Genomic DNA, 27,983 nt, shown 5'->3' with positions numbered 1-27,983 from the left:
AGCAGCAGCATTTCAGACAAGATGAATGCTGGAGCAAAGTGGAGTGAACCTGACAGCCAACACCTGCCGATGACATCCGAGCAAACACTGGGGGCTCTGCAGGAATCTGCATTTCTTTTTCATTAACGCAGCACACTCTGTGACATTCACAGACATGTGAGAAACACGTGGGGAATACACACACAACCTAACTTTAAAAACCTGAGTTCTGTATGCATTCTCGATTTCCCACACACTGACACGCAAGATGCATTAGAAGCAGAAATAGCATGTATGCATGTGTGGTTTTGCAGGCAGTGTACGGCCACACAGCAGTGCTACGACGCTACATGATAGAGTCAAATTAACAAGCTGAGAGAGGAGGAGGAGGAGGAGGAGGAGGAGGGGAAGGGGGGTGGGGGGTGGAGAGAGGAGACAGCAAAGTCCACACAATGCACTGAGAAAGTCTAAGGGGGGCATTATATAGAGCCCTGGCAAACAGTGGAATTACATTTACTCCAAACAGCTCTTCCACTGGCAGCATTTCCACCTGGGAGCAACGCTGACAGCTTCTTGTGTCTTATTTTTTCCCCCCATTTCAAAACGGAGGCACTGTTGACACCACAGAGAAGTGAGTGTGTTTTGAAGCTCTTTAAAACACCCAAGGACCTAAACGGTAAAAGCGATTCAGCCCAGGCAAAACAGGTGCCGTGTAACAGCTTTTCACAGAACAGCGGGGGCTCCGTTTTAGGGGGTAAAAACAGCCTACATTTCCGTAAACTGTATTTTTTTTTACAGTTTTGTAAAAGAGTGTTTGGGGAGTACTCATGACATGACTACAAATTTCCATGTATGTACAAATCTTCCTGTTGCCAGCAGGAGACGCAGCGATGCCTCCTTCATTCAGCACAGATGTTCTGAAAACGACACTGAAAAACAACTGTGCTGCCCTTAAAGGAGCACCTCCTCATGGGAAACGGCTGCGCTTGCATTTGAATAATGTGCGCTTACATTATTGCACTAATGGATGCAATTTTCATCTTGACCATGGGAATGTTCAACCAAAGAAGCTGAAGAAAGACAGCTGACCGCTGTTAAGTGGAGTGATCGCCATTATTAGATCAATTATTATTAGACCGCCTGTTCAGTAAGTGGTCGCTGCAGACAGTAGGGCTACATCATATTTATCACATTTTTAGTTTTAAGATATCAATAGATTAACATATCAAAAATATAAAGGAAAGAGATATTTGTAATTGTTAATATCATTTAGGTTTATTTACATCTAAGCCCTTTGTGTTGATGATCACATCATCATTTGAGACTACAAGACATGTGCACTCGCATACCGGACCAACACAATGACCGTCCTTATACGTTACTGGCATAGATAAACTAAGACAAATTAATTAAGTGAAAATGTATGTGCTGTTAGAGATCAGAGTTGAAAAACACTGCTCTAGAGCTGCCAGACCCCCACTGCACTGAAATCTGGGTGGTTTTCACTTGAAGCAAATGTCTGCTGCTGTGCTTGCCCTCCTGTTTTTCTTGTTAAATTAGCATTCATAGGGGAAATAGAGTTATTCATATTACATATGAGCACAAAAAGTGATTGAGGCGACTACAAAGAATGGTGGAGAAGAACTTTGTTGCTACAAAAGTCTACCGCTGAGTTTCTCCCGGCTACAGTCACCTGACCAATCTACAGCAAACCTCCCGAGGTGGTCTCAGTACAGTTCGCTAAAAAGTTAGCGGTACAGTTCGCTAAAGGGGTCTGGGTATGGTTGGACTGATCTGAGTTCATTTAGAGGGCTGAAAGGGACCGAGTGTGCAAACACCCCAACAGTCCTTAGTCAGTCCTTTTCTTTAGGTTAAGATGAGATTCTCCCAGAGGATTCTTCGATTCTTAGTGAATACGGCCGCTGATCTGTTGGCTATCCAGTGCAAGTATTTCCCTTCTTCTTGCTGTCTAGATTTTCATTACAGAGATGTCTTTATTTGCAGGTTAATGACTTCTGGACGGCCTGCATATTAGAGTAAATTAAGAGTCAGAATCACTTGTGTAGCAGTGTGGAGAAATGTGCAGCTTGTGTATGAGCATGTACTTGTGTTCTAATTGACTCTCTGCTGTCCTCAGCTGCTCTCCTCTAACTGTTCTGTAGTTTTAATAGACTGTAGCTATACTATCAAGAGTTTGAAATGAATTTCTTGTCACAGAGGACTTTTATTATCTTAGCATGTTAAATACACTAAACATGTGCCCCTTTAATCATGCTTTGCACTTTAAAACTCATCTATGAAGTGGTGGATTGTACCACTTAGTCCTATTTGTGAACAATGATGTGATATCCAAAGGAAATAATTGCACAGATAGCTCACCTGGAGCCCAGTAAACTGAGGCCAGAATAGTCCTCTGTGCAGCAGCCTTCTGTCTCCATCACATCCTGTTTCCATACAGCTGCATTATTTTACTAGATTCTTCAACCTTTTTTTTATTTCTTATATCCAGCTCAGCTATGGCTGTCAGTGCTAATAAAACTACACTCTGAGGTAATTATTCAACGAGGAATATAAAGCAATATAAAACTATTGAAAAAGAATACCATTTATTATTAATGGAATTTCTAATTTGTTTAAACCATTCTGAAAACAGCCAAAAAGGAAATATCAATGCACTCTAAACTTTAATTAAATCCTCATTATTGGTTTTATTGAAATAAATAATAAAAAAAATCACAAAAACAGCCTTTTAATCTAAGCAGCTGTCTGGCAGCTGAATAAAGTGTATGGTTGATATGAGTAATGAGGTGTCCTTCCACATCTTCTGTACTTCTGAGCTGTACTAGCACAGGGGACCTGTGAGCATTGCAACTGGTGAGAGAGAGCAGACAGCCAGCATCTGTCTCTCTCTCTCTCTCCTCTGCTTAAATACACCCCAACACACACATCCAAGTACACACTCTTACACATGTGGCCCAGACATCTGGTGTGAGGCTCTACTGGGTCCTGCCACTGTGGTACTGGGACTCTTACAAGGACTAAAGATACTTCAGCGGTAATGACAGATCCCTCTTGACCAGACCGGGCAGAAAAAAACAGGAAGTGGGGACAAGACTCAGGGTTGGATGGGTCAGTCATCCTGGGAAGGGTGATTTAAATACAGTAGTAAAGAGTCACAGAGATGCAGAAAGATATAATGTCCTCTGTCTCAGGCCAAGGTAATACATGTGAGTAACTTTCAGGTATTGACCAGATGCCAAAGAGGACTATCACTGAAGGGAGCCATGCCCGGATCTTTTTACCTCATTTGTTTCCAGGTGCCCCCCCCCACCCCCCCACCCCCCCCTTTTTTTCATCTTGTCATCTTGACTCAGTGATATTTTGCACAGCCAGTAATAATAATAATAGTTTAATAGTAAAAAGAAAATTGAATCATATACAAACTAAGGAGAATTAATGGAGAACAAGAGTGTTTTGAGTGTTGCATTCACGGGGAGTGAACAAAGTCTGTGTTCACTTGGATTTACTGGCATTAAGTTAGATAATAGACTGCCATGCAATAACTGTTGAGCCTCTGGAAAAACAGCAAAAAGCTTGTTATTGCAGGCAGTGATGGGTTATAAGAGGGGCCTGGCCTCTGAGGCCGAGCAATGAAGATAAAGGTACTGCCTGACTACAGTCAGGAAGCTGAAGCAAGAACAGTCAACACAAGTAACCCACCCCAACTATTCATTTGTCAAGATTGTGTTTTTGTGACTAGTGTGTGTTTTTCTTTTCTCCTTGTGTTTTAAAGCGACATGAGCTTCCTGAAGTTATTATTTGTGCTCTTAAATGGAAGACAAGCAGAGGAAATGTGCAGAGAATAAGTGTCAGAAATGATTGAAACTTCACCAACTTACAGAAACAAGAGCTGGCAGATTCACTCTGGATAAGACCACAGATAAAAAATTGTTGCAAATGAGTAGAACTACACCCATGTGAACAGGGCAGCAGACTATAAATAAATATGGATGAACCTGCTGTGACTTCTTCTGAAGGTTTCTGAGGGGTGATTTGAGGACTTGAGGACAAATCTGGAAGTCTTGGCAAAGTTTGACCTATAGAACTTGTTAGCTTATTGTGTTTTTTTGTGTGAACTGTGGGTAATGATGTTTTGTCACTCACCATTGGCGGGGTTTCCTCCAGGGTTGAGCGTGACTCTGAAGGCTTGTCGCCAAGTGTGGCGGCCAGGGGGAGCGTCGCAAGGGTCGATGTAAAGAAGGACACCTCCGAAACCCAACTCAGACAGAAGGGAGAGCTGCACACGCACAAATACATAGATATTGTAATTATCAACAGGCTTTTCAATGAATGTAGCAGCACTAACTGTAGACTAAATGTCACTGTTAAGTGATACAGGCCTGCCTGGTTGTTGCTTATAATGAGTAACAACAGTAACAACAGACTTATATTTTGAAGGCTTCTGTTTGGACAGTGCACTTCCACAATCTGCTAATCAAACATAGTGATGACAAAGCAACGGTCTTTGTTATGTTGCTAATCATCTAATATTTATCACAGAGAATGATTAATAGTTAATAATAAAGTGATTTCTTGTTGTCTTTTTGAAGCTGTTTTTTTTGTGTTTATCCGACTGGCTGCTTTCATGGCGATCAAAGGATGCAGAAGAGTTCTGAGCGGGAGGAAGTGTGCTGCAGCGGCTGCTGTGCACAGCAGTATTTCACTGTTGTCCATGGGAGATGTAGTGTCCTTGTTTTTTATGAGCGTAGATGACTATTTTATTGAATATGTGACATCAGCCACGGTCATTCTGCTCATCACAACTCTGTCCTTCAGTGGAAAACAGGGACACACACACGCAAACACACACAGACCAATGCACACACAATCACCTGTTTACAATACACACACACACACTGCACATACTATATACAAAAATAAGAGTTACACATACACACCAAGTCGCTGACATTGACTCTGACATGATGCTTTAAATAACTGATAGTACAACACAGAGCACGGCCTTTTGTACAACACACAGCAAAGGAGAGAAATAGAATTCCCAGAATCCATCACTGGAATTTAATGGCTTTTTAGGAATACTGTACTGAATGATGCAAACAGTGTAAACGTGTGTAAATCCAGATATGTTGTATGTACAAACACAATGTCACAGCTGTGTGTTTAAACAGCAGAAAAATCTGTCTACGACTCCATCAGCTGTGTGTGTCAGCTGGACCAATTGGTTGTCATGACGATGCTACCTGCAGTGTCCAAGATTTGCACCTCCTGACTGCTGTTTAAAGGCAAACTCATCTTGCCACACAACATGTGTGGTGTTTGTATTCCATGTGTTAAAAATGTGAAAATTGGAGTTTACATAAGGAAAGTTTTCATCAAAAAAGAGTTATTTTAATGCTCCTATTTTTTACCCTGCTGAGGGATATTTTTGAGGTTTTAGTCACATATTCTGAGACTGCCCTGAAATCCCAGAATATTGGAAAGAAGTGGGAAAAAAAAGAAATTAAAAGGGCTATCAACGTAAACTTGGAATGTTCTTTGTATCCCTGAGGAACAGACATACATACATAAAAAAAAGACATAAATAAATGAAAATGATTGCGATAGAGTAAACAGTTAAATGACCGTTTGACCTTTTAAAGTGAATGTGTACAAACCCTGAAGCTGAAAGCCTGGATTGACAAAGACAGTTTCTAACCAACATCCTGGTACCTATTATCTCCGATAGAGGGCTTCGGTTTATCAAAACCCCACTTTGTTAACTAAGATCACAAGAAAACTATCCGGCAACAGTGTACCTGCAAAACCAGTCCTACCTTAATAACTCTGCTAGAATATTGCAGTGACTTTAATAGGGCTATAGTGTTATTCTGCACTGTGATCCCCAAATTAGTTCAGTTAAATTACACTAATAAACACGTGTGTCAGTTGTGACTGACTGCTTGTGTAACATTGGGATCGCAGTCACCGTCACACGCTCATTAGTGAGCGAAGCAGGCTCATCAATCACTCCCGCCGACTTACATGTAAAGGGCGATCATTTCTCACACACACACACACACACACACAATGAAGCACACGTGATGAAATTTGTCACAAACTGTGGGTGAAACAGGAAGAAAATGGGTCATCAGCCTGTTGCTAGAAGAGGTCCCATGTGACAGCTGTTCCAGGCTAATGTAATGGATTTTTAAAAGTCTAACAGTGCAGATGTGGTATAGTGACCTCTACTTTAAACACTCCCTCTGCTTTTTTTTTTTTTTTTTTTTTTTTGTAACCTCCATTTACTCCTGTTATGCCTCATTAGCTTGTCATTTATCACCACCTTCACACATTCAAAAAAGTATGGTAAGGTGTGCTGGATACAGGAAACTGGATGGTGCTGATCCAAGCCGTCCAATAAGGAAGAGGCACAAAGGAACGCATCAGATGCGTTTCTCTTGCTATATCAGGAAATGGAGGTTAAACCCTGCATGCTTTCAGATCATGGATAATGTAATCACTTCCCTGCAGATCATACATAGAGTAACATATACATAAATGCATTATTCCCCTTTAACAAAACACCCTGAGGTCAGTGCTGAGCTAGTTCCATAGAACATCTTGTTTTATTATGAATAGAATTGTGTATTTGATATCAAATATTCAATGGTCTTCATTAGTTTGGTATACTGTCACAGTTTATCACAATTGCACATAAACATTTTATAGCCTCAAGAACATGTCATATGATGTTAATCACCACATTATTTCATGATAAGTCATTTATACTATTTCTAAAAAAAATGCATAGATTTAATTGCATTATGAGGTGTAATCTTAGTGTGGTTCCCAGGATCTGGATCACTGTTGTGTGTCTAATGTAGACTGTAGCTGCTTTCATCATGATTTAATGTGCTATAATTACCCATATTTGTATTTATTGTCTCAAAAGATCATTAATATGATGAATACATTGATACATTAGTGTAGAAATTTAAAGAACAGTCACAGTTTACTAATGATTAATAATTAGAAATGGTAATAAAACCAGGCAACATGCAGAGTACTACAGAGGTACACACAAAGCTGCATTTATGCCACATAACAACAAGGGGACCCTGTATTACAGCTGAATGAAGAACATGAAGGCTCATCTCATGAAAGGCAAAGATGCAAAGCCCCATTGTCTGTTAGAGAAAAGCAACAGAATGCAGCAGAATGCAGGATGGACAGACTACTACTAGACAAAGGTTGTTGTTGGCTTTTAGCTGAGCATAGACACCCTGTCCTTTCCCAACATGGGGCACCACAGAGGTCCTCACACTAAGCAGACATACAACTCATCCAGTATAGTGTCATACAGGTTATGATGCACTGCTATACTGACTCAAAAGACCTCTTAGTAATAGGTATAAATGTATTGTTCTGATTATAAGACAGTAGTGGTAGAGGAAGTATGGAAGCTTGGTATTAAAGTAAAAGTATAGTCACCCAGCAAAATATATACTTTAGTAAAAGTAGAAGTGCTACATCAACAATTCTACTTAGGTGAAAATCTTATGTACTTATTTTTAAATGTACATAAAGTATTTAAAGTAAAAGTACTGACACATCTAGGTGCTGCCATGTTGATACAGAATGCAGATAGAGCTCCTGGTGATACTTCTGCCTCTACACATGTCACTACTAGTAACTCCCTGCCAGCAGGCCCACACAGAATGATCTGCTATATCCACCAATCGTTTTTGGGCCCTCTAAATTCAAACATATCTTTTAAACATGTCCACTGGTGGCTCAGTTCAGTGGAGGATGACTCCGGATCCATGTTCTGCTGCTGTGCTGCTGCCAAACATGAGCTCTGCTATCATTGGAGCTGATAGAGCCACCTGATTGGTTTAAACTTCAGAGATAGCAACACAATCCATATGTTTGTGTAGATCGAGGAAACATGTTGGTGAAAAAAGAATATAAAGTGTAAGGGTAGCTGGTACTACCATGATGCTACCATGATGCTACCATGACACTACCATGACGCTACCATCACCATGTTTCAGTAAATCTATACACGTCTTGCTTTTGTACTGATCGTTTGTTGGTCAACACCCCTGAGTAAGTAACAATGGACTTTTTATGAGCTCCTCAGAAATCTTCTTTGTTTATGCCAGGACATGCTTCCACGATCTTTAATTGATCGCTCTTGTTTAAATGAAGAGGGCACTCACTGACACCTGATTCTAATCCCATTGACTGAAAACACACATAGACTCTCGCTTTCAAATAAAATGCTAATCCTAGAGGTTCACATACTTCTACCACTCACACATATGTAATACTGGAGTGAAGTCATATAACTTGGGTTTATTTGTACTTTTTACCACTTACATAAAAATCTGCTGATGTTTTTTCATATTTATGGAGAAATAGAGAACATTCTAAAGGGTTCAGAAAACTTTCAACCACCACTGTACCTAAATGTTGAAGCTGAGTACCTTGGGACGTGAAGGATTATACATTGTTGCTTTTATTCCTGTTTATATGTGTTGATTAATATTCCCATGCGAACATCAACATCCTACCCTCAGCCAAATTTCTCCTCACACCTGTGAAAGATAAGAAATTCACCCATGTTTGGACTCACAGTCTTGCACTTTAGACTTTGTTGCGTGGATGTGGTGCACAGACAGAACCACGTCAAGGATGGTGAGTGCCACGGGTTGTGGGCCTCAGATAGATAGCATGCGCAGAATCAGACGTGAAGCTGTCGGTGTATCTCACTTTAATCCCCGCTATCAGTCTCTGTCAGATTAGGTTTGCTTACTGAACGAAGCAGGAAGAAAATGGAGTTTCTGGAGAGGATTTGTACTGGTCCGTGCATCCAAACCCCCACTGATGTAAAAAGGCATAACATGGTATAAATCACTGTCACTTATTTTATATAATTATTTTTTTTTAACAGTACAGCACCTCTTTGACACTTATTCAGCCATGGAAACAATAAATTACCATTAGTCTAAAGTGCCATTAGTGAATATGTACAAGTCCTCACAGTATATTGGTGGAAGTTTGGAGATTTAATGAAATTACTCCTTATTTTAATGGCAAGTGAAGATAAATGTACGAGTAATTAACATGTAAGTAGATGTTTATGTTTTAATTAAGTGGATTGGAATTCATATTTTTTTTTTCCTGTCATCCTCTAATTGATGGGAAAACTGCTTTGAGCGGGTTGTGGCACGCTTCCAAGGAGAAACAGGCCCAATCAATCAATGCATTGCTAATGTTGTTTTTATTTTGATTTTCATGAAGGCAAATGGTTTAACACAGACGTGTTAGATACAAGTCTATAGTAAATTTGTGCTTTAAAAAAAAGACACTGTTTTAATAGAAAAATCCCTGTGTTGCAGGCAGCAGTTAGTTCCTTCAAAGGGTAGCGAGCTATATTTAGATTAAACATACCTGATATCATTTAGGTAACTCACCTTATTTTTAAAGATCAAAAGATTTCATTTCTCGATCTTAGTGATTTATTTTTTCCTGCAGCAGGATTACAGCATCAGCACTAAAGTGGAATGTGTGACTCCCTTTGTCAGCAGGGCTTTGATTTGGTCTTGCCTTGTATAGCAGAGGAGCTCGGCCGAGCTTGACAATGGCGATCTGGTTGGTGACGTTCATGCCGTCTGTGGCTCTCCTCAGGTCATCCACGCTGCCATACTGCACATCCACCACCTCCCCCTGGTGAGGAGAAAGAAGGTATTCATTAAAATGCTGCATCAGGTCAAGTCTCAGTACTACATGAAGTGGAGGACCATAACTTTTGGCACGATTTGTGTGTCATGTTGATACATTTTTAACATTTTGGATATTATTTTATTGTAATAATAAAAAAAAAAAAGTGAAGTGCCAGAATTGAATCTGGACGGAGGGTTGTAGGTCAAATTCAAATTCTTTGTGCTGAGACACATTAAATTCACATTATCTTACCAAGTGCTTAGGGTGCTTCACACACTACAATGTGTAAGGAGTACAGATGCTGCTCCAGCAGCCTTGCTCTCCAGCAATGTTAAATCCTTAGAATCTCTCACTGTCTCATTTTCTAAACAAATATGGATTAAATCAAACTAATGGGGCACTGTTGCTTTAATAAACAGCAGAGCCAGAGGCATCTTTTTCCTGGAGGCAAAGCAAGGGAACTGCCTAGGGTCCTAGGCCACTAAGTGGCCCCTAAGGGTCAACGAACTTAAAACTACAGCAGTGGCAATGTATAAAGTTAGCAATGATTGCAGACATATTAATGGTGCAGTATTTCTGTGATGTAAATTCCCCACACCCAAACAGGTCAATAGCTGTTTGTCAGTATTGCTAACAATGTGTATGCACAAACACCCTTTATTAACCATACTTCCCATTTCCTACTTCATGTTTGAAAGTTCACCTGCAACCTATTTTTTAAAGTGCCACCAAGTGGCACTCCAAAGAATAATGCACAATCCAGCACGGTCATAATAAGAAGAGAAGATGTAAAAGAAGCAGGAATACTGCCCTGCTTCACACAATCAAACCCTCGCTCCCCCCCGTACACTGCATGCCAAACGACATGCGATGAGGTTGAATTTATGCCCAAATCTAAAAGGAAAACCTGCATGGAAATGACCTCGCATTGTACAGTTGTATTGTGTGCCAACACCTGAGCAAGTGTTGCAACTCTAATGACAACAATGGCCGAAGAAAAAACAGGAGAAAATGTTTGTTGGTGTCAGGTTACTTACGAAAGAATGTTGTTGACTGGAGGGGCCTCTTGTCAATTTTTTGACCAGGACACCAACAGATTCTGGAGGTGCCTCATTTTACACTTTCATATACAACTTTTCTGCAGTTTTACACAAAAAGGAAACGCTGCCTTAACTTTTTTAATCATTTACATGAATATCTATGTATGTATCTGTGTATTGCCGCCTAGATGATTACAAGAAAAGGTGCAGACAGAGCATGTAAGCATTTCTATATTGATATGATACATAACTGTCAAATCTGTCAAACAGATGAGCTTTTCTTATGTATCCCACAGGCTCAACAATGGACAGCCCAGCTTTAAAGGGGCCTCGGATGACACCGTGACAGAAAAAGAATACACCAAAAACCATTGGAGCATAGTGTGACAATGTGACAGGCTATGCTGTCCTGATCATATGCTGAAGGTTATTCTGTGAATGACATTATTCTGGAGTATTTTTATTTTTTTTTATTTTGTAAAAATCAATAGTCTTATAGTAGAATATAATACAAAGGTGTGTGTCTCTTTGTGTGTGACTGAGCGAGTGTTAACATTTCCCAAATAAAAGTGACCTAGAAGTAGTTGAGGAAAGTCAAAACATTACTTTTTGGGATCTCTCTTTGTTCCTGTCGTTCTCTCCCCCCTTACCGCATCACCTGGGCCCAATTCATTTTTCATGTGGCCTGGGGGTGAGCGTAACGCGATGCTGCAGTGGGAAAAAAGTGAGCGAGCGATACAGAGAGAGCTTAGCTGCAAAAGAGAGAGAGAGAGAGAAAGAGGGGAGTCCATCTTTGTGCATCAGGGGAGCTGAGGAGATGAGAGCAGGGGAGAGAGAGAGAGAGAGAGAGAGAGAGAGAGAGAGCGAGAGATTTATCACTTCTGCCTGCATTTGCATCATAAAAGTCTTCCATTTAAACTGCGGGCTGTGGAACAGTCCAAGACGCAGCAGCAAACTGCAGTACAGAGGGACCTCTGTACACAGTGAGCTGGTGCTGCTGTGCTCCATCTCTCTCTGTCTTTATGTTTTATCCTAATGTAATTAAAGGTATTGGTGTGTCCATCTGGCTCATTGTCCTGTGAAGATGCAGATTTTTTGACCTCTGAACCCGGCCTGACCCGGCTCAGGCCTCTACTAAAGGATGACAAACAGTCCAATATATCTTGATGGATGGGATCCAATAACTTTGACTATCTTTAAATGAATATGTTTATACAGCACAGTTGCATTCATGTACATATTCATTAGGGAAGAACTCTCATTGAAAGTCACCCTAATGAAATGTTATATATTATACTATATTCTATTCTATTTAATCTGAGCCGTTTTAGAAAAACCACTTGCTGTGGTAACATGTTTAAAAAACAAGTTCAACTCAAGGACTCAAGCACAAATTCATCATTGGGAACATTTTCCACTGTATTATTATGAAGAGATGGTGAAATATGTGTCACCACTCATTTCCATTCATTTTAATGGGGCTTACAAGAAGGCTATATTCTGATTCATAAATGTCTTGTATTGATTTTTGAAGTGGCAGCCAATAAAAAATACACATAAAAACATCCACACACACACACACACACACACACACAGGTATTTCTACCGTTGTAAAAAAAACAAAGTGTTTAAATAATTCAGTCTTGCATCAGAATTCATCACAAAATAATAATAATAATTAAAAAATCTGTCATCGATAACTTGCAGGAGGTAATTTTTCATTCACAGTAAAATAAATTGAAGGAAATAAAAAGTGAAGCTGGAATGTTTCCCATCCCAGTGTCTGTCTCTAAGCACATATGTGGAGGAGAGAGAGAGAGATAGAGAGAGAGAATGAGCATGCAGGGAGGAGACGGAGGAGGAGGTTGTGGATAGTTTCTGCTGATTGAAGGCTGCTCAAACACTACAATTAACTCTAATCACATCAAGTAAGTAAAGTGCCTTCACAATGACAATGTCATTATGTGGGGTCAACAAGAAGCAGCAGGCTGACAGAGGGCCACTGATGGGAAAACCATTTTTTTTAATATCTTCACAAGGTACAGTATGAATACATTTATTTATCATTTTTATAAATAAAAGAATGTTTAATGACTAAACTGAACCAAGTAGATTTAATGCCTGATATAAAGTACTTATACCATCTTTTATATACTGGCATACGTTAAACTATGTATGTTTACATACACTGAACTTTTTTAAGAAGCACGTCATTAAACACTATGTAAAAAAAAAAGATGTCACCGGGATGTGTCTGTTTCTACTGTATGTGGTCACAATCCAGTGAAGTCGCTCTTGTATCTGCACAGTCTTCATAATCACACTTGAGGCTGGCCTCATAGAGAAAATGAATTCATTAGATTCCAGAGCACATGTGCCCCCACATTTGCATATTAATGAAGAAAAACTGTTTTTTTTTCCTTCAAACTGCAAGAACTTCATTATCCTCTAAGAGGCTGAGTTCATATTAACAGAAGACCCCGATTCTGATGAAGATAAGTATGATGGCACAGTAGTAGTTTCTAAATAATGCTAATTCACCTAATTATAGATCCTATTAGAGTATCTTGTGAGGTTTAATACGCTGTGGTGGTTGATTGTCTGTCATTATTTACACAGTATAAAAGCAGTAAGATAATTTAGCCTCTTTTAAAGAAGACTGATTTAGGTATTGAAAAATATGCTGATATCATAATTTAAAATCACTGACAAATAATACACTCTATAGATTATTAAGCTTTTTTGTGTTGGGATGTTTGAGGATTTCATTAACATGTATTTCTGGATTTGTCTAACAAGGCCGTCATTAATGTACACAGAAGGGGCCAAAGCCTTTAAATGTTTACTCAGTAAATATGGACTGTGATATGCATATAAATGCATCTTTATGCTTTCAGACTTTCATTGTTAACCCTCTAGGTCTATTATATAAGCTCTTTGGTGTGGAATGCACATAGCACTCTTTTTTAACAGGTTATTCCTAAAGGCTAATGGTTTGTGAGAATGGTGTGCATTTAGTGCATATAAGAATAATATGTAAAGCAAGGAGGTGTTTTGACTAGATGTGCAGGCTGGGACAAATATTAGGCCTAAGTGGACCTCATAAAAAAACTGTGTGCCTAAGCCAAGAGCTGCTGAACAAAATTTCATTGTGCCTTGCATAGTGACAATAAAGATTCTTGATTCTTAAAATATACTTTTCATATAGAACAAGGTTGCTCAGCCAGAACCAGAAGTGAAATCCTGGTTCTGTTCTGCAAATTCTCACCCGGAAGGCCCTCCGCATCACAGGAGACCCCACCCACCCTTCACACCGCTTCTTCAGTCTGCTGCCATCAGGAAAGAGACTGCGCAGCCTCCGGGCCAGGACCAGCAGACTGAGGGACAGCTTCATCCACCAGGCTGTCAGGAAGCTGAACTCTCTCCCTGCTGTGCCCCACTTTCTCCCCCTTCCCTGACACCACCCCCCACCCCCTACCCCTACCACCATCCCCTCACCCCTACCACCACCCAAGATAGGAACTCTTTGTACCAGCCACTTTACCAAAGGAACTCTGTGCACCAGTCACTTTTTACCCTGTCATGTCACACCAGTCTCATATAAGCTGCTATAACTTAATCTATTCCTGGACTGTTTACATTATGCCAACTGCACTGACTTGCACCATTGCATCTTTTGCACTCTCATACCAGTCTCAATAAGCTGTTATAAGTTAAACCATTCCTGTTTATATTATGCCAACTGCACTGACTTGCACTATACATCTTTTGCACTCTGACTGCATTGTGCCTTCATTATGTGCCTTGTATTTTGTGTGTGCCTCATTGTAGGTACATTTCTTACACTTTATATTTATCTTTAGTTTTTAGTTACATGTTATATGTTGCGGAGTGAAGAGTAACGCAATTTCGATTCTCTGTATGTTCAGCACATATAGCAGAGTTGACAATAAAGCTGACTTGACTTGACTTGACTTGAAATTCGAAGGTGGTCCACTCTGATGGACTCATGGTCAGGGTCTGCAAGTGCTGCATTTGTGAACAACAGTCTGACAGATATCAGTGGAAGCACTAACAACTGGCATAGCCTGGTCAGTCACCCCCTCACAGCGACGCAGTAAGAGGTTAATGGGAAAACTGGCACTGTTGTAGACACTTGTTAGAGCAGGAGTGATGGCGCTGAACAGTGTAACTAATGTGTATTTATCAACAAGCTGATGGAAAAGGAAAAGTCACGTCCTAAAAAACACAACAATGTTCACACATAATGTACTGTGTGTTTATAAGATAGAAAGTAGTCCTGGGCAAACAACTGAAGTTTCCGACACATACTGCAGCAACATCATTACAGCGAGACATTCTATTGAGCATCTTTGCCCTGATACAAGTGACAGTGCCCTGGGTAGACCATAGAGGGGATAGTAGCCAAGAACCAGGGACTCCTAGAGGATTGCTGGAGAAATGGTTGGCGGGCACACTGCCAACAGGTGGAGACAGGCTGCAGAGTCTTTCTGGGCCGTGCCCTTCACAGTATCTACATCCTGCTGGTTATGAGCAGAAAGAGCTTCCGCTGATGCTGTGGATTAAGTGCTGTGCTCTGCTGCTGCTGGTACATAGACCTCCATATTAAAATGTTTTCACAGCAGAGAGTAACAGGACTAACCTGGTAAAGATTGAACATGTTTAAGTCGATAGTGATATTAAATAAAGGTTAAAAAAACATATGAATCCATTCATTAGTATGTTACTTTTGAGGTAGTGAATCAAACAGTACAAGGTGCAGGAGCTGTTAGCAGTAACCAAAGCCCAGACTATGATGTTTAAAGGCCCAAACCTAAACAAATAGAGTGAAGGCGGGCTGAAGATATACTTAACTGTGCAAAAACTCAAGAGAGCTCAAACAGCACCTGATAAAAATTTCTTTCTGCCATGCATGTTCCTCCACCATCCTTCCAGCATCTTAATATTTAATCTATAAACAACCAATTGTGAGTGGGAACAAGTTCTACCAAACGTTCAACATTATGCAGCATTGATCAGGCATCCAAGAGAGGAACTTCTGGGAATGTGTTGGCAAGACAATCATGGCTATTATTTAACCATCCTGCATCATTATTACATTCTGCCTGCAGCTGCAGCCCATAATCCACACCTTCCACATACAGAGGCCATTTTTATTCAGCACCTGAGCTTTTTCTATGTGCCACCGGTAGTCCCTCAACTGTAGGGTCAGTTGAGGGACAGAGCAGAACCTGCCAGAACTCAGCCTCCTGCCTGGTCTGATGGGGCTACATTGACCTTCTAAAGGAAAGAATTGACAGTATAGGCTTTTCAACTGCCATCACAGTGATTGTGGATTCTTTGAGTCTGTCAACATGACATCTCTCATCATCTCTTGTGTCAGCATCCTGAGCTGTTTTCCAATGAAATCACTGCACCATAGAAGCAGCCATGGCCTAATGTGCCAAGCATTTACTGCTGGCAGAAGAAGAATCATTTCTGTTGCTCTTCATCCCAGTGACCCGGCTTTGTCCACTTGTTTAACAGCAGGAGTATACAGTGAACCGTGGATTTCGATTCCAGGTTCTCTCCTCTTGCCGGTGCTAGCTGTGTGTCTGGCAGGAGATAAAAGGGTGACACCATTTGTCCTTCTGGCACTGACAGCAGAAGGCCAAAAGTGGTTTCTCATAAAGGGTAGAGCTTCATACATTTTATCCTTACTAAACTTCCGACACTCTCAAATACCTCTAAATCTCAGGCTGTCACTGCAGAGATGTCAGCTATTGCCTCGGGGCACCTCACCTGGGCCGGGGTGTATCCTGCTCCACCTTACCTAAGGTAAGGTTAACAAAGAAATAGAGTGCAGTGTCTGGTTGTCCCAGTGCTGCTTCATCTGCTGAGTTTGCCGTGTCAGCAGCCTGTTCTTTACTGGAGGGAGAGCGACCTTCCAGTTCTATGCTTTCTAAAATACTTGTGTCTTTCTGTGCTGCTCCTACCTCGACCTGAGGCACAGTCAGGATGTATGGTTTAAACCTCTAAATAAAATATAATTAATCACATTATAAAGGAGAGAACATACCAAAGACTACAACAATGTTTGGAGGATAAATTAATACTTCAAAATAATAAGATCATAATATAAATTCAATATATTGTTTGTATCTTTTCCTCCCACTAAGTCAGAGCCGGCTATTGGCATAGGCAACATAGGCAGTTTCCTAGGGCGCCACCTGCTGGAAAGGGCACTGCTGGTGCAGGTAGAGAGTCTCTATGATTTGTGGGTCCTGATGGAAACTGATGGGATTGATTTTGCCTTGAGGGGGTGGTCAAGGAAAAACAAATACCGCTGTTCCATAGTCTCGCCCAGGGCACCACATTGGTTAGAGACGGCTCTGCACTGCACTGAGTGATGAATGTTTGGTCTCAAAGCCTGCATTTGAGTATTTAACATTATTAAACCCTTATTTATTTTAATGTAATTTCCAAATAAAGTGTCAATAACAGTAAGTTTATTTCATTTATTGAGGAGTTTTCAGCCAAGCTTTTATGAATTAAACTAGCATGTTAACTGTATTAACCTCGTTGTTGTGGCTGCTGTGATGTAGACAAGGTTACATTTAGTACTCTAGCATTTCACTTTTACCATTTAAATTGTAATGTGTGAGCATTGTTAAAGGTAGGGTAGGAGATTTCATTCTGATGCAATTTTGTTAAATTAGTGTAACTTATCTTTACAATCCGATAGCAACCGATTAGTTCGGCAGTTTCACATTAAAACAAAGAATATTAATCATCTGTGGAAGCTATAAAACGCTAAAAACATCAGCCAATCCTCCAAGACGACCCTGCGCAGATAGTTGGCTGGTTGTCACTCTCTTCCTGCTCTACGCGCACCAGAGAGGTACGTGCATGATGGCGTGTAGTGTTGCCAATTTTTAATATACACTGCTCAAAAAAAGGAACACTAAAATAACACCTCCTAGATCTCATTGAATGAAATAATACAGTTGAATATCTTCACACATTACATAGTAGAATATGTTGAGGACAAAATAACATAAAAATGATCAATGTAAATCAAAATTATTAACCCATGGAGGTGTGGATTTGAAAATATACTCAAAGTAAAAGTGGAAAATCACATTACAGGCTGATCCAACTTGAGTGGAAAGGCCTCAAGACAAGTCAGAACGAGGCTCAGTAATGTGTGTGGCTCTACGTGCCTGTATGACCTCCCTACAACACCTGGACATGCTGCTGATGAGGCGATGGATGTTCTCCTGAGGGATCTCCTCCCAGACCTGGATTAAAGCATCAGTCCACTCCTGGACAGTCTGTGGTGTAACATGGTGTTGGTGGATGGAACGAGACATGACGTCCGAGGTGTGCTGGATTAGATTCAGGTCTGGGGAACGGGCAGGCCAGTCCATAGCATCAATGCCTTCATCATGCAGGAACTGCTGACACACTTCAGCCACATGAGACCTAGCATTGTCATGCATCAGAAGGAACCCAGGGCCCACTGCACCAGCATATGGTCTCACAGTGGGTCTGAGGATCTCAGTCCGGTACCTCTGGCTAGCACATGGAGGGCTGTGCGGCCTCCAAAGAAATGCCTCCCCGGTCATGCTAGAGGATGTTGCAGGCAGCAGAATGTTCTCCACAGCGTCTCCAGACTCTGTCACGTCTGTCACATGTGCTCAGTGTGAACCTTCTCTCATCCGTGAAGAGCACAGGGCGCCAATGCTGAATCTGCCAATCTTGGTGTTCTCTGGCAAATGTCAATAACCCTGCACGGTGTTGGACTGTAAGAACAAGCCCCACTTGTGGACATTGAGCCCTCATACCACCCTCATGCAGTCTTTAAGTGTTCCCTTTTTTTTGAGCAGTGTATTTTACAGGTGAAGCATCCTGCAGCTCCATCTCTGCTGTGCGTTTTTCCCCTCTTTAGTTCATATGTGTAGGCTGAGAATATACTGATCTGACATATCCAATAATAGATCTCCAGTTACTACATATATTATATAAAGTAAATCTTTAGCATTCAAATATGGAAAAAAAAGAAAGAAAGAAACAGTGCATTGGACAGTAATGAAGACATCCTATAGACAGAGGATGAGAGCAGACAAAATGTGAGGAAATGGGGATGAGTACCAGGGAGTGTTTTTCTGTAGCTGTGTTGAATTAGTCAGAGGCTTTTCCCCACAGTCTATCCTTAAGGCTTAAGGCTTAAAAGTAAGCATTTATAAAGCATCAGTGAGCTTTTTGACACTGTGATGTTGAGTCACATAATGAAGTCTGTGCCTTTACCTCAGCTTACCTTCATCTTTGTCACTTGCATCCAAGTGAATTGAATATGTAGTAGCATTATAATTAATAATAATTGTGTCAAGAAAGATGGCATGTAATTTACAGACAAGGGTGACATGGCTAAAAAACAACAAAAAAACATGTGGTCAGCCAGCCATACACTCGTGTGCTTCCCTGTCCAGCCAATTCAAGATCTGTAAAGTCTAATGAAGCATGAGGAGGTGTGGACAGGCAAGTCCTTCCACACCAAACTGGGGAGATCTATCGTTTGAAACAGGAGGCCAGCAAACACACAAGAAAATCAGCCAACTCTTCATTGTATGCTCTAAAGCTGCAACCATTACTCTATAAATGGAGATTTGGAACAGCTAGTCTGAAAACAGGAACATTTCAGGACATTTTCCACTGGTTTGTCCTTTAGAAGTCAGAAGTTATCAGCTGCAGATGTAGTAGACTGCAGCATTAAGATTTACCACCTTTACAACTAGAAACAGACCAGCAGGATGCTTCAATTTATCTTTTATTTGTCCTATAGTGCACTTGCTCATACACAGCAACAAGTCGTCAGTATACAATATGACAGAAGAGACTAAGACCCCGTTTCCACATACACAGGTATCTGTAAAAACAGACTTTTCCCTTCGTTTGTGCCTTTCATTTAGACATAAACAAAGTTTTTTAAACTGAGTTTGTAGCAGTCTGCGCATCAGTTCGTGCGACCTTTTTTGTGTAGTATGGCTGCCAGAGTAGGCTGCAGTCTAGTAATGGAAGCATTCCGGGTAGCGTTTGCATTTCTGTTGGTGTAAGCACTTTTTACATGTTTGCATTTGCAAATACAGCTCCTCTCACTTTGTAGAGGAGCAGAGACATGTTAGGTCTTTTGGAACAACTTCTGACACAAAGAGCCAGACTGCGTTGATGAGGCTTTTGATTGGCTTGCATGGCTTTCTCCTTCTAACTACACTGCCACCCACAGGCAGTGGGCAGGTTAATGTAAACGTGTGTGCTTGATGTTATTTTAGAAAACGGAAGGAAGGAAATATTCGTTTTTCAAAATACACTGCTATAAACGTGGTCTTAAAACCAAAGGCCAAGGTGTGGATTCAAATCAAGTTTTTAAAATATTTACATAATATATGTCCTTTCTCCTAACATTGGATTTCCTTGCCTATATATAATTCCTATATATAATTCAGGATACAGTACTTGTCAATAAGTACAGGATGGAATAAGTTATTTTCACACATGCATATATATATATAGTTTAGGCAGCACAAGGTGTTTCATCACTGAGATGCACTGCAGTAGTTACCATCTGTTCGTGCGCAGGTAAAATACACTATTTACTTCTTCCACCAACTTATTCATGTGCCTGTCTTTGCATGTTCTTACAGCTGTGACCGAATGGTCCTGAGGCGCTACCCGGGAGGCTGGCATCCTGCTTCACTTGATGGATAACATCCTCTTGTGGTTGTGTACTGTGCCAGGAGGATTTTCTATACTTCATGTCACCTGGGATGCTGCTTGTATATTCTCTTAGTTCCTTCTTTACAAGTCCTGTGAGTCCTACGCTATCTAGGTCTGCTTTGCACATAATTTCCCAGATCTGCAGCCATTCTTCATTTCTGCTTATTAAAAAAATAATAACTATATGGCCTGTTTCCTCTTCAAAACATTCCAATTAACTTAACCATACAAACAAGGTGAACACTACAGGAGTGAGATCAGGTTCATTATAGGAGTACGAACTTGGAATAAAATAATAAATAAAGATCTGACGATTGCCTCTCTCCATATCCAATAACTGCCACACAGATGGAAATCCAACCACAAAAGTCCACATTAGGAGGTAGGGGTGCACCTGATCTGTACACATGTACAGATGTCATTTACCCACGACTCATTTCAAAGGCCTAAACGTACAAATGTGCTTAAAAAACTTCTCCAAACTTCTCCATTTTCATGGCTAGCACAATAACTTTTTTGTTTTGCCAGATTCATTATATTCACACAGGCAATATTTGCCCGAGTACTGCTGGACTGCTAATGAAACAAACACAACTGCACCTGTAAGCTTCATGTGATCAGAGTATTTAAAAAAACAAAAAAAAGCTCAATAAAGGTTCCATGATCTGAGAAATAACCTAATTTAATGTTATTCCTCAGATCTTTTGTGTGTGAGTATAGTTCCCACAGCACCAGGAAAACAGGGCCACCAACAGTAGAACTTATTAGTCCAGTACACTTGCTGTGGGCCACTGTTCATCCATCACAAACGCCATATTTAATTGTCTGAAAGCCATGTTTAGATCCAGCAAACTGCCGCTTAATTCAAGGCAGCATGCAGGAACAGAGCTAGGAAATAATCCAGTGATGGATGACTGTGACCCTCCTTTGGGTAGACTTCGACGAGCGGACAGCTGGATGGATCGAGCAAAGCGCAGAAATGAGAACGAGGAGAAAGAGAGAGAGAGGGGAGGGTGGGGATGGAAAGAGAGAGGGAGGAAACTTGGTATTCAGAGAATCACTCCAACTTTTCATCTGCCCTCAGGCCAGGCAAGGGCTCAGGGGAATAACAAGCATCTCCTTCAACCCCTTTCTCTGTTCCAGGGATACAGAGAAGTAAAACCCTCCTAAAAATAGTGTGACTGCATTTCTGTGCGTGCGTCTGTTGGCGAGCGCGGGCGGACTACATGCATAATGACTTCCATTAACCTTCACTCTTGAAAGATGGTAGAAAAGATTAACTGTGCATCTAGCATGATGCAAATATCACACTGTAGATTTTTACAGTTGCTGCATGGAGTTGGTGTTCTTCTACTCAGAGAAATTATTCTTATCTGTGTAATGTGTAAACTCTGTGTGTGAACTACCACTTGTCTGGAAAAAGATGGCTGGAGGCGTGCTACATGGAAACATTTCTTCTTCTCTTATATCTATATAACGAAAAAAACTTCTTGAGTATGACCCATTTAAATCCAATGATTCCAAAGTTTCCTACCACATTTGTATATGAAGTGCTGCGTTCAAAAAGAATTTTATTCTGAAAGTGTGAATTCCAAAAACTGGAAAATATAAAAACGCTCAATGCTGATGATCAAACTTCAGCCTGATGTGTGAACTGTTTGTGCTGTATTTTCGTGGAGATTTTTTTTCCCTTACACATCCAAAGCTGATTGTCACTGATTACATGGTTTGTCTGTACTTTTCCCAAAACTGCAAGGCTCTCTTTTCATAGTGCTGTATTTAATACTATCATCCAACGGTGTGCTCCTCTCCTGGAACATCTCAATCATGACAAGCCATTTTAGAATAAAATAAAATAAACCATGACTGAAATAAATATGATGTTTTTCATAACATTTTTATATCCTTTCTTGTATTGCTGTTTAGCTTGGTAGTCACTGTCAAAGCTGTCACTGCTGTTAAGCCAATGCTACTATCCGACATACATGACAATGTCAGCCTGCCATTATGAAACACATAATTAATCATCAATATTATTTTTTTTACACATTTATTCATAATGTGTTTGACTTACTTTTAACTGTAGTTAACTGTAGTTAAAGGTAAGTCAAACTGTAGTGTTGACCTCTATGTCAACCTCAGAGCAGCAAGGTAATATGACTGAATGATTCCAGACTAGTAGCTCTCACCCATTGGTGATGAAAGTTTTTGAGAAACTGGTTAGGCGGGTGCAATATCTGTTAGACCTGCTTCTGTGAGCTTATAGAGCAGGAAGAAGTGTCGATGCAACACTCAGGTAAACACTCTGCTAAATTTCTTGTCAGGCAGGTAACAGTATATCAGCGTGTATGTGCTGTTTTTATTCCATACAGACTGCAGGGATATGCGTCTTGAGAAATGTGTTGATGCTAAAATCAATGTGAGCCATCTAAATGATGATGACACTGAACATGGCCCTGTAGCTGATGACTTTATTGGTTGGTGCAAATATATATCTACCTGTGTGTTCTCATTTTTTTTAAAGACAGCTGAAGTCATTCCATGTGTTTAGCGTTTTAATAATTATGTTGTATCAATCTGTCCCTACAGTTTGCATTGTGGCTGGGTATGGCAATCTTTTAAAGTTCAGTGAAAACAGGCGAGCTAAGCCTGTCATAGTGGCAGCAAGGTAAACAGCAAGCACAGCCACAGGATATATATATATATATATATATATATATATATATATATATATATATATATATATATATATATATATATATATATATATATATATATATATATATATATATATATATATATATATATATATATATATATATATAGTAAGCCTGTTGCTAGCAAAGGTGTTTGTGTGTGTGTGTAAATAATTGTTTAAATAAATAAATTAAATAAATAACTTAATTAAATTAAATTATGTGAATTGAGCAATGCAGCAGGTATTGTGAAAGCAACCTTAAACTTTGCTTCAGATTTTTACCCAATAGGCTGAGGGTCATGTCCCCTCCTGAGCAGCCACTCTCTGGCCTGTTGTGCAGCTTATGCAGGCTGTATATCATGCAGACATAATTAATAGTAACAGAAGTGGGTGGCCCCATTCACAAGGTTACCAATGTGTAAGTACGAAAATTATCATAAGACACACGACCATAAATGTTTCCCTCATTCCAGACATAGGATTGTTAATTATACTACCAAACTAGCACTAAACTAGAAATGTGGCAATTATATGTAATAAATCTAAATGTAGATCAAATTGTGCTGGAAAAAATGACAGTTCAGCAAAAAGTTTTTGAACCTAACAACACTTCTTCATCTGACATCTACATCAAAAACGTATGTGTTTTACCACAATATATAGTACAAATATAGTACTATAATGCAGAATGTTGTCAGTCCACTATAGTTCATTTATGTAGTTGATGTAACCTAATATAACATTTGTAACATTTTACTTATTTGGCAGAACTATGTACTCAAGATTCTGCAGAAAGAATGCAAGTTTTTGCATCAGCTTCTAAAACTGTGTATTCAGAATATTGCATAAAAATTAATCTTTCCTAAATACACTGGAAAATGAAACAACTGATTCACAATTGTTGCTATTAATACACATGTGGACCCTGAACTGTGGTTATCCAGGCTGTAACATTTAAAGCTACAACCTCGGGCTGTGACCTTTACTGGTGACCCTCTTGTGGCTAGAGGCCAGAGACTTAGACAATCTGACAATACAGAGGTGATGAGGGGGAGGAAGAGCAAGACCTGAGTGCAGCAGCCAAGAGGGTTAAGCAACCTTTGTTTCATAAAATGTCAATACAGGGTGACGGACTGTACCTGCACACTTCCTACAGCGGAGTAGGCTGCGTAGGAGAACTGCTGCTTCGGCAGGTCGTTGGGTCCGCGCTGGTCGCAGGGGAGCCCGTTCGGCAAAAAACACTGGTGACCGGACCTGTCTGTGATGGTGTTGGGTGTGGGACCGGGCAGGCTGAGCAGAACGGTGTGATTGGATAGGTGGACGTCAGTCAAACCGAGCCCCACCCACTGGTTGTAGAGGTACCGGGCTCTGGATTCCTCACTGTCATCTGCCAAGCTGGAGAAAGACCTGGAAGGAACACAGCAGGGAGGACTGCCTATTACATCATGTAATGTAACACCATGGATTATTAACTATCTGTCAAATATATCAGATTTTTATACATTATTCTTTCTGTAGTCTGGGTGAATACCAGAAACTTTGATCTACATATTTCACCAATAGTTGGAATCTATATTTTTTTGTTTTTTTCCAAAGTAGCTCAATAATTAAATGTTTTTCCAACTGACTACCAGTTCTATATATATGATCATACTCGGATGTTAAAAGGACAATTCATTGTTAGAATTATTGTATTTTCTGTTAAGTTAAAACCAACATTTAATGAGCATCTACCAACACAAAACACACTACCAAAACAGACAGATGGATAAACTATAGGCCATAAAAATAATAATAATTAAAAAACATATATATATATATATATACACATCTGTACTCCTAACATTGCATTCCTTTTATAGTTCCAAGTCTCCATATCATTTTTAGATTATGGCATCTGATTTATCAGACTGTGTTAAGCTTAAGGTTTGATCTTAAGCCAGGCCTGCTCAGTGCAACCTAACTTCATCACTTTAACATAGGGTTAAGGAAGGGGCTAAGTCATGCTAAGTGTATGTAATTCCGATAAACTGGCAGACTATGCAAGACTGCAGGGTTTTTTATGGAGATAAGGACATAAAAACCTTGACACCTCACAGTCTTTCAGAACAATGATACATGATCATGCAGTTGTGTTTCTAAGGTTCATGTAAACAAAGTAACATTAATAAGATCCAAACCATTATGAGACAAAAAAAAACAAAACTAAATACCGCTTGTGTAAATTTCATCCATAAGTTCCTTATGCTGCAAACCTCAACCCCCAGAAAGCACTGTACTTGTTGCATTAGGTCATTGCTACCAGGCAGGTGGTAAACTCTAGTGCCGGGAAAAAAAAAATGCAGTTCCTCTGTTGTCCACTGGAGGGTGACTCCAAAAGTGACTGAATCCCCACAGATCTCTATGTTAAAATGTCCAACCTCACAGCCTGGTAATGAAGTCTATGACATATGCAGAGGTATGATGTAATGTAAATTGAGCAGCAATGTCCAACAAATGTTTTTATTGATGGTGAGTGTAAGGTAAGTTTTGTAAGCAGACTGTGTTGTTCATTAAAAACACGACTTCTAATGAAACAAAGGCAAAATAAAAAGACATTTAATAAACACCTAGGATTGGTCACTGTCTGAGCAGACAAATGGCGTGACGAATTTGCAATGATTCTGTTTGTTGTGTATTAGAACAGTAGAAAATCACCAGCACAGGAGACAGCACTGCAATACCCTCGCTCATTATATTGCAGAGATATGATGAAGTTCATAACCATGACATTACCATCAAGCATTTTTAAAAGGGGACCGCACAATGACATTCTCCTTTAAAATGGAAAATGTTAATAGAAGATGGCATTAAAGGCTGAGCCACAGAGAAATCCATTTGGCAGTTCAAAAATTGGGAATGATAATGGTAACACTTTAACTAATTGGTCTTCATAATCATCCTCTTTAGTTTTGCTATAGAAGTCAGTGTGTGTTGAGCGAGAACATCTTATTTTTTTCTTGCTTTCTCAGACAGTCTTACAATCCTCCCAGGAGCTGTCAGTCCCTGTCATTCCTGCTTTCCTAATTGCAGGAAAGAGATGTCAATAAATTTTGATCTAGACCTTATTTGAGCTTCCTCTGCTGGTTTGTTTTGGTTCTTGATGTTTACTTTCTTTATTGTTCTGACTCAGAGAGGAGTGGACTTGAAAGTTCAGCAATAAAGACGTGTCTAGATTGGACCGGCTGGTCTTTTCATTTTTTTTGTTTTTCTTGTTTTAGGCTTTAGTTCGAGAACACAAATATGTCAGCCAACACTGCACAAAACCTTCAGCTAGATATAGAAGATATCTCAAAAGTTATAGTACTAATAAATACATACATTTTCTCAATTGTGTGGGTCAATTTAAAAAAAAAATATTAATAAGTTGTATGCATGTATACTTTTTAGAATTCTTACAGGATGAGTCGAGTTGAGAGTTGTGTTGCAGCAGCTGCTTCATGTTTATGCTGGAGGAAAAGTGGAAATGCTTTCTTCACTACTAGGGGAAACAGCAGAATGTAACTATGTTGAAGATGTTACATTTGGTGCTTTAGGTGATAGTCACACATAGTTTTTGTTATTTATATCTTGAACCCTTTCCCGTGGTTTGGACACATCCTTTCTGCATATTGACTCTCAATACACACCTGCCTGTCGGAGCTAAAATTAAGCCCACATGCTCGCTAAAATGTATGAATGGAATTGCAAGCCAAGCGTGATTGTGCTAAGTGACTCAGTCATGTCTGTTAAGAAAGAGGATCAACTGGAAGATCAATAACATAAATGTGGGACATCATCAAATTGCCACAAAGCCACCAAGAATGCTTTAATTCCATGCATCCACTTCTTGAACCAAGAGGCAGGGCACACCCTCGCCAGTTCGCCATTCCATCTCAGGGCCAACACAGATAGACAAACAAAAATTCATCAATTTGGAGGAAGCCAAAGTACCCAGAGAAAATCATAAAGTACAAACCACTGCAGCACCATGCTGCCCCCTGCTTCAAATACCAACATAACTTTGTGAAGTGGTGTTTTATGCAGTGACCACAAATCAAAACAAAATTCTCCTTTTGTGTCTAGTCTACAAAAAGTAGGACCACACTTTGGGTGCCACTGTCTCTCAATCCACCTACGTAGGACTGTCTTGTTGGCGGGATACAAGTTCAGAGCTCCCACTGATTCTGCATTATTGTAAATAGTGTTTATTTATGCTGGATGGTCCCTCCAATCTTGGTCAAATCAAAGTCTTGTTCAGGTGACTTCTGCATCATTTAGAGTTTGCCAAGTCTAGTCTTGCCTCTCCTCTACAATAAAGGCCTATTAATAGTCCATAACTTCCAATCAAGTTGTAGACTCCTTTGATAGAAGTAAGTAGCACTTGAACCTCAATAATAGATGTCAAAAAAGTCTTAAATCAAATACAAATTCATTATTTAAATTATATTCTGCAAAATCTGCCACTATAGAGTATTGAATGTCAATGCCAGCATAAAAAGATGTGAAATCTTTCCAAATATCAGGGTCAAAATCTTTTTTTATGCATGGAGTGGACAGCTAGTATTTGTGTGTGCCTGTGCTTGTGTGTTTTGTGTGCGAGTGATATCTATATCAGTCTCAGCAGCAGATGGCCCAAACACACAATTGTGCCATTCTCTAGTCAGCAGGCCACGTCTCATAGCTCACCAGGAGCAGCAGCAGGAGGTGGTGTGTTCGCTGCTGTGTTTTCATGCATG

General features: G+C 40.0%; 1 protein-coding gene across 1 annotated transcript in view; it reads right to left on the bottom strand.

Moving 5' to 3' along the window:
* LOC114434560 (inactive N-acetylated-alpha-linked acidic dipeptidase-like protein 2) overlaps positions 1-27,983 on the bottom strand; it is a 202,781-nt gene that overhangs the window by 120,334 nt on the left and 54,464 nt on the right. The window contains exons 4-6 of the mRNA XM_028403876.1: positions 24,366-24,633; positions 9,595-9,714; positions 4,144-4,276 (exon numbers count right to left, since the gene is read on the bottom strand). Of these exons, the coding sequence (XP_028259677.1) occupies positions 4,144-4,276; positions 9,595-9,714; positions 24,366-24,633 (521 nt within the window). The remainder of the gene's footprint in view (positions 1-4,143; positions 4,277-9,594; positions 9,715-24,365; positions 24,634-27,983) is intronic.

This window comes from Parambassis ranga, chromosome 4 (assembly GCF_900634625.1).
Source record: "Parambassis ranga chromosome 4, fParRan2.1, whole genome shotgun sequence".
In the NCBI taxonomy this organism is placed as follows: Eukaryota; Metazoa; Chordata; class Actinopteri; family Ambassidae; genus Parambassis; species Parambassis ranga.
The sequence above is the reverse complement of the archived record's forward strand: the minus strand, read 5'-3'. Positions and strand labels throughout refer to the sequence as shown.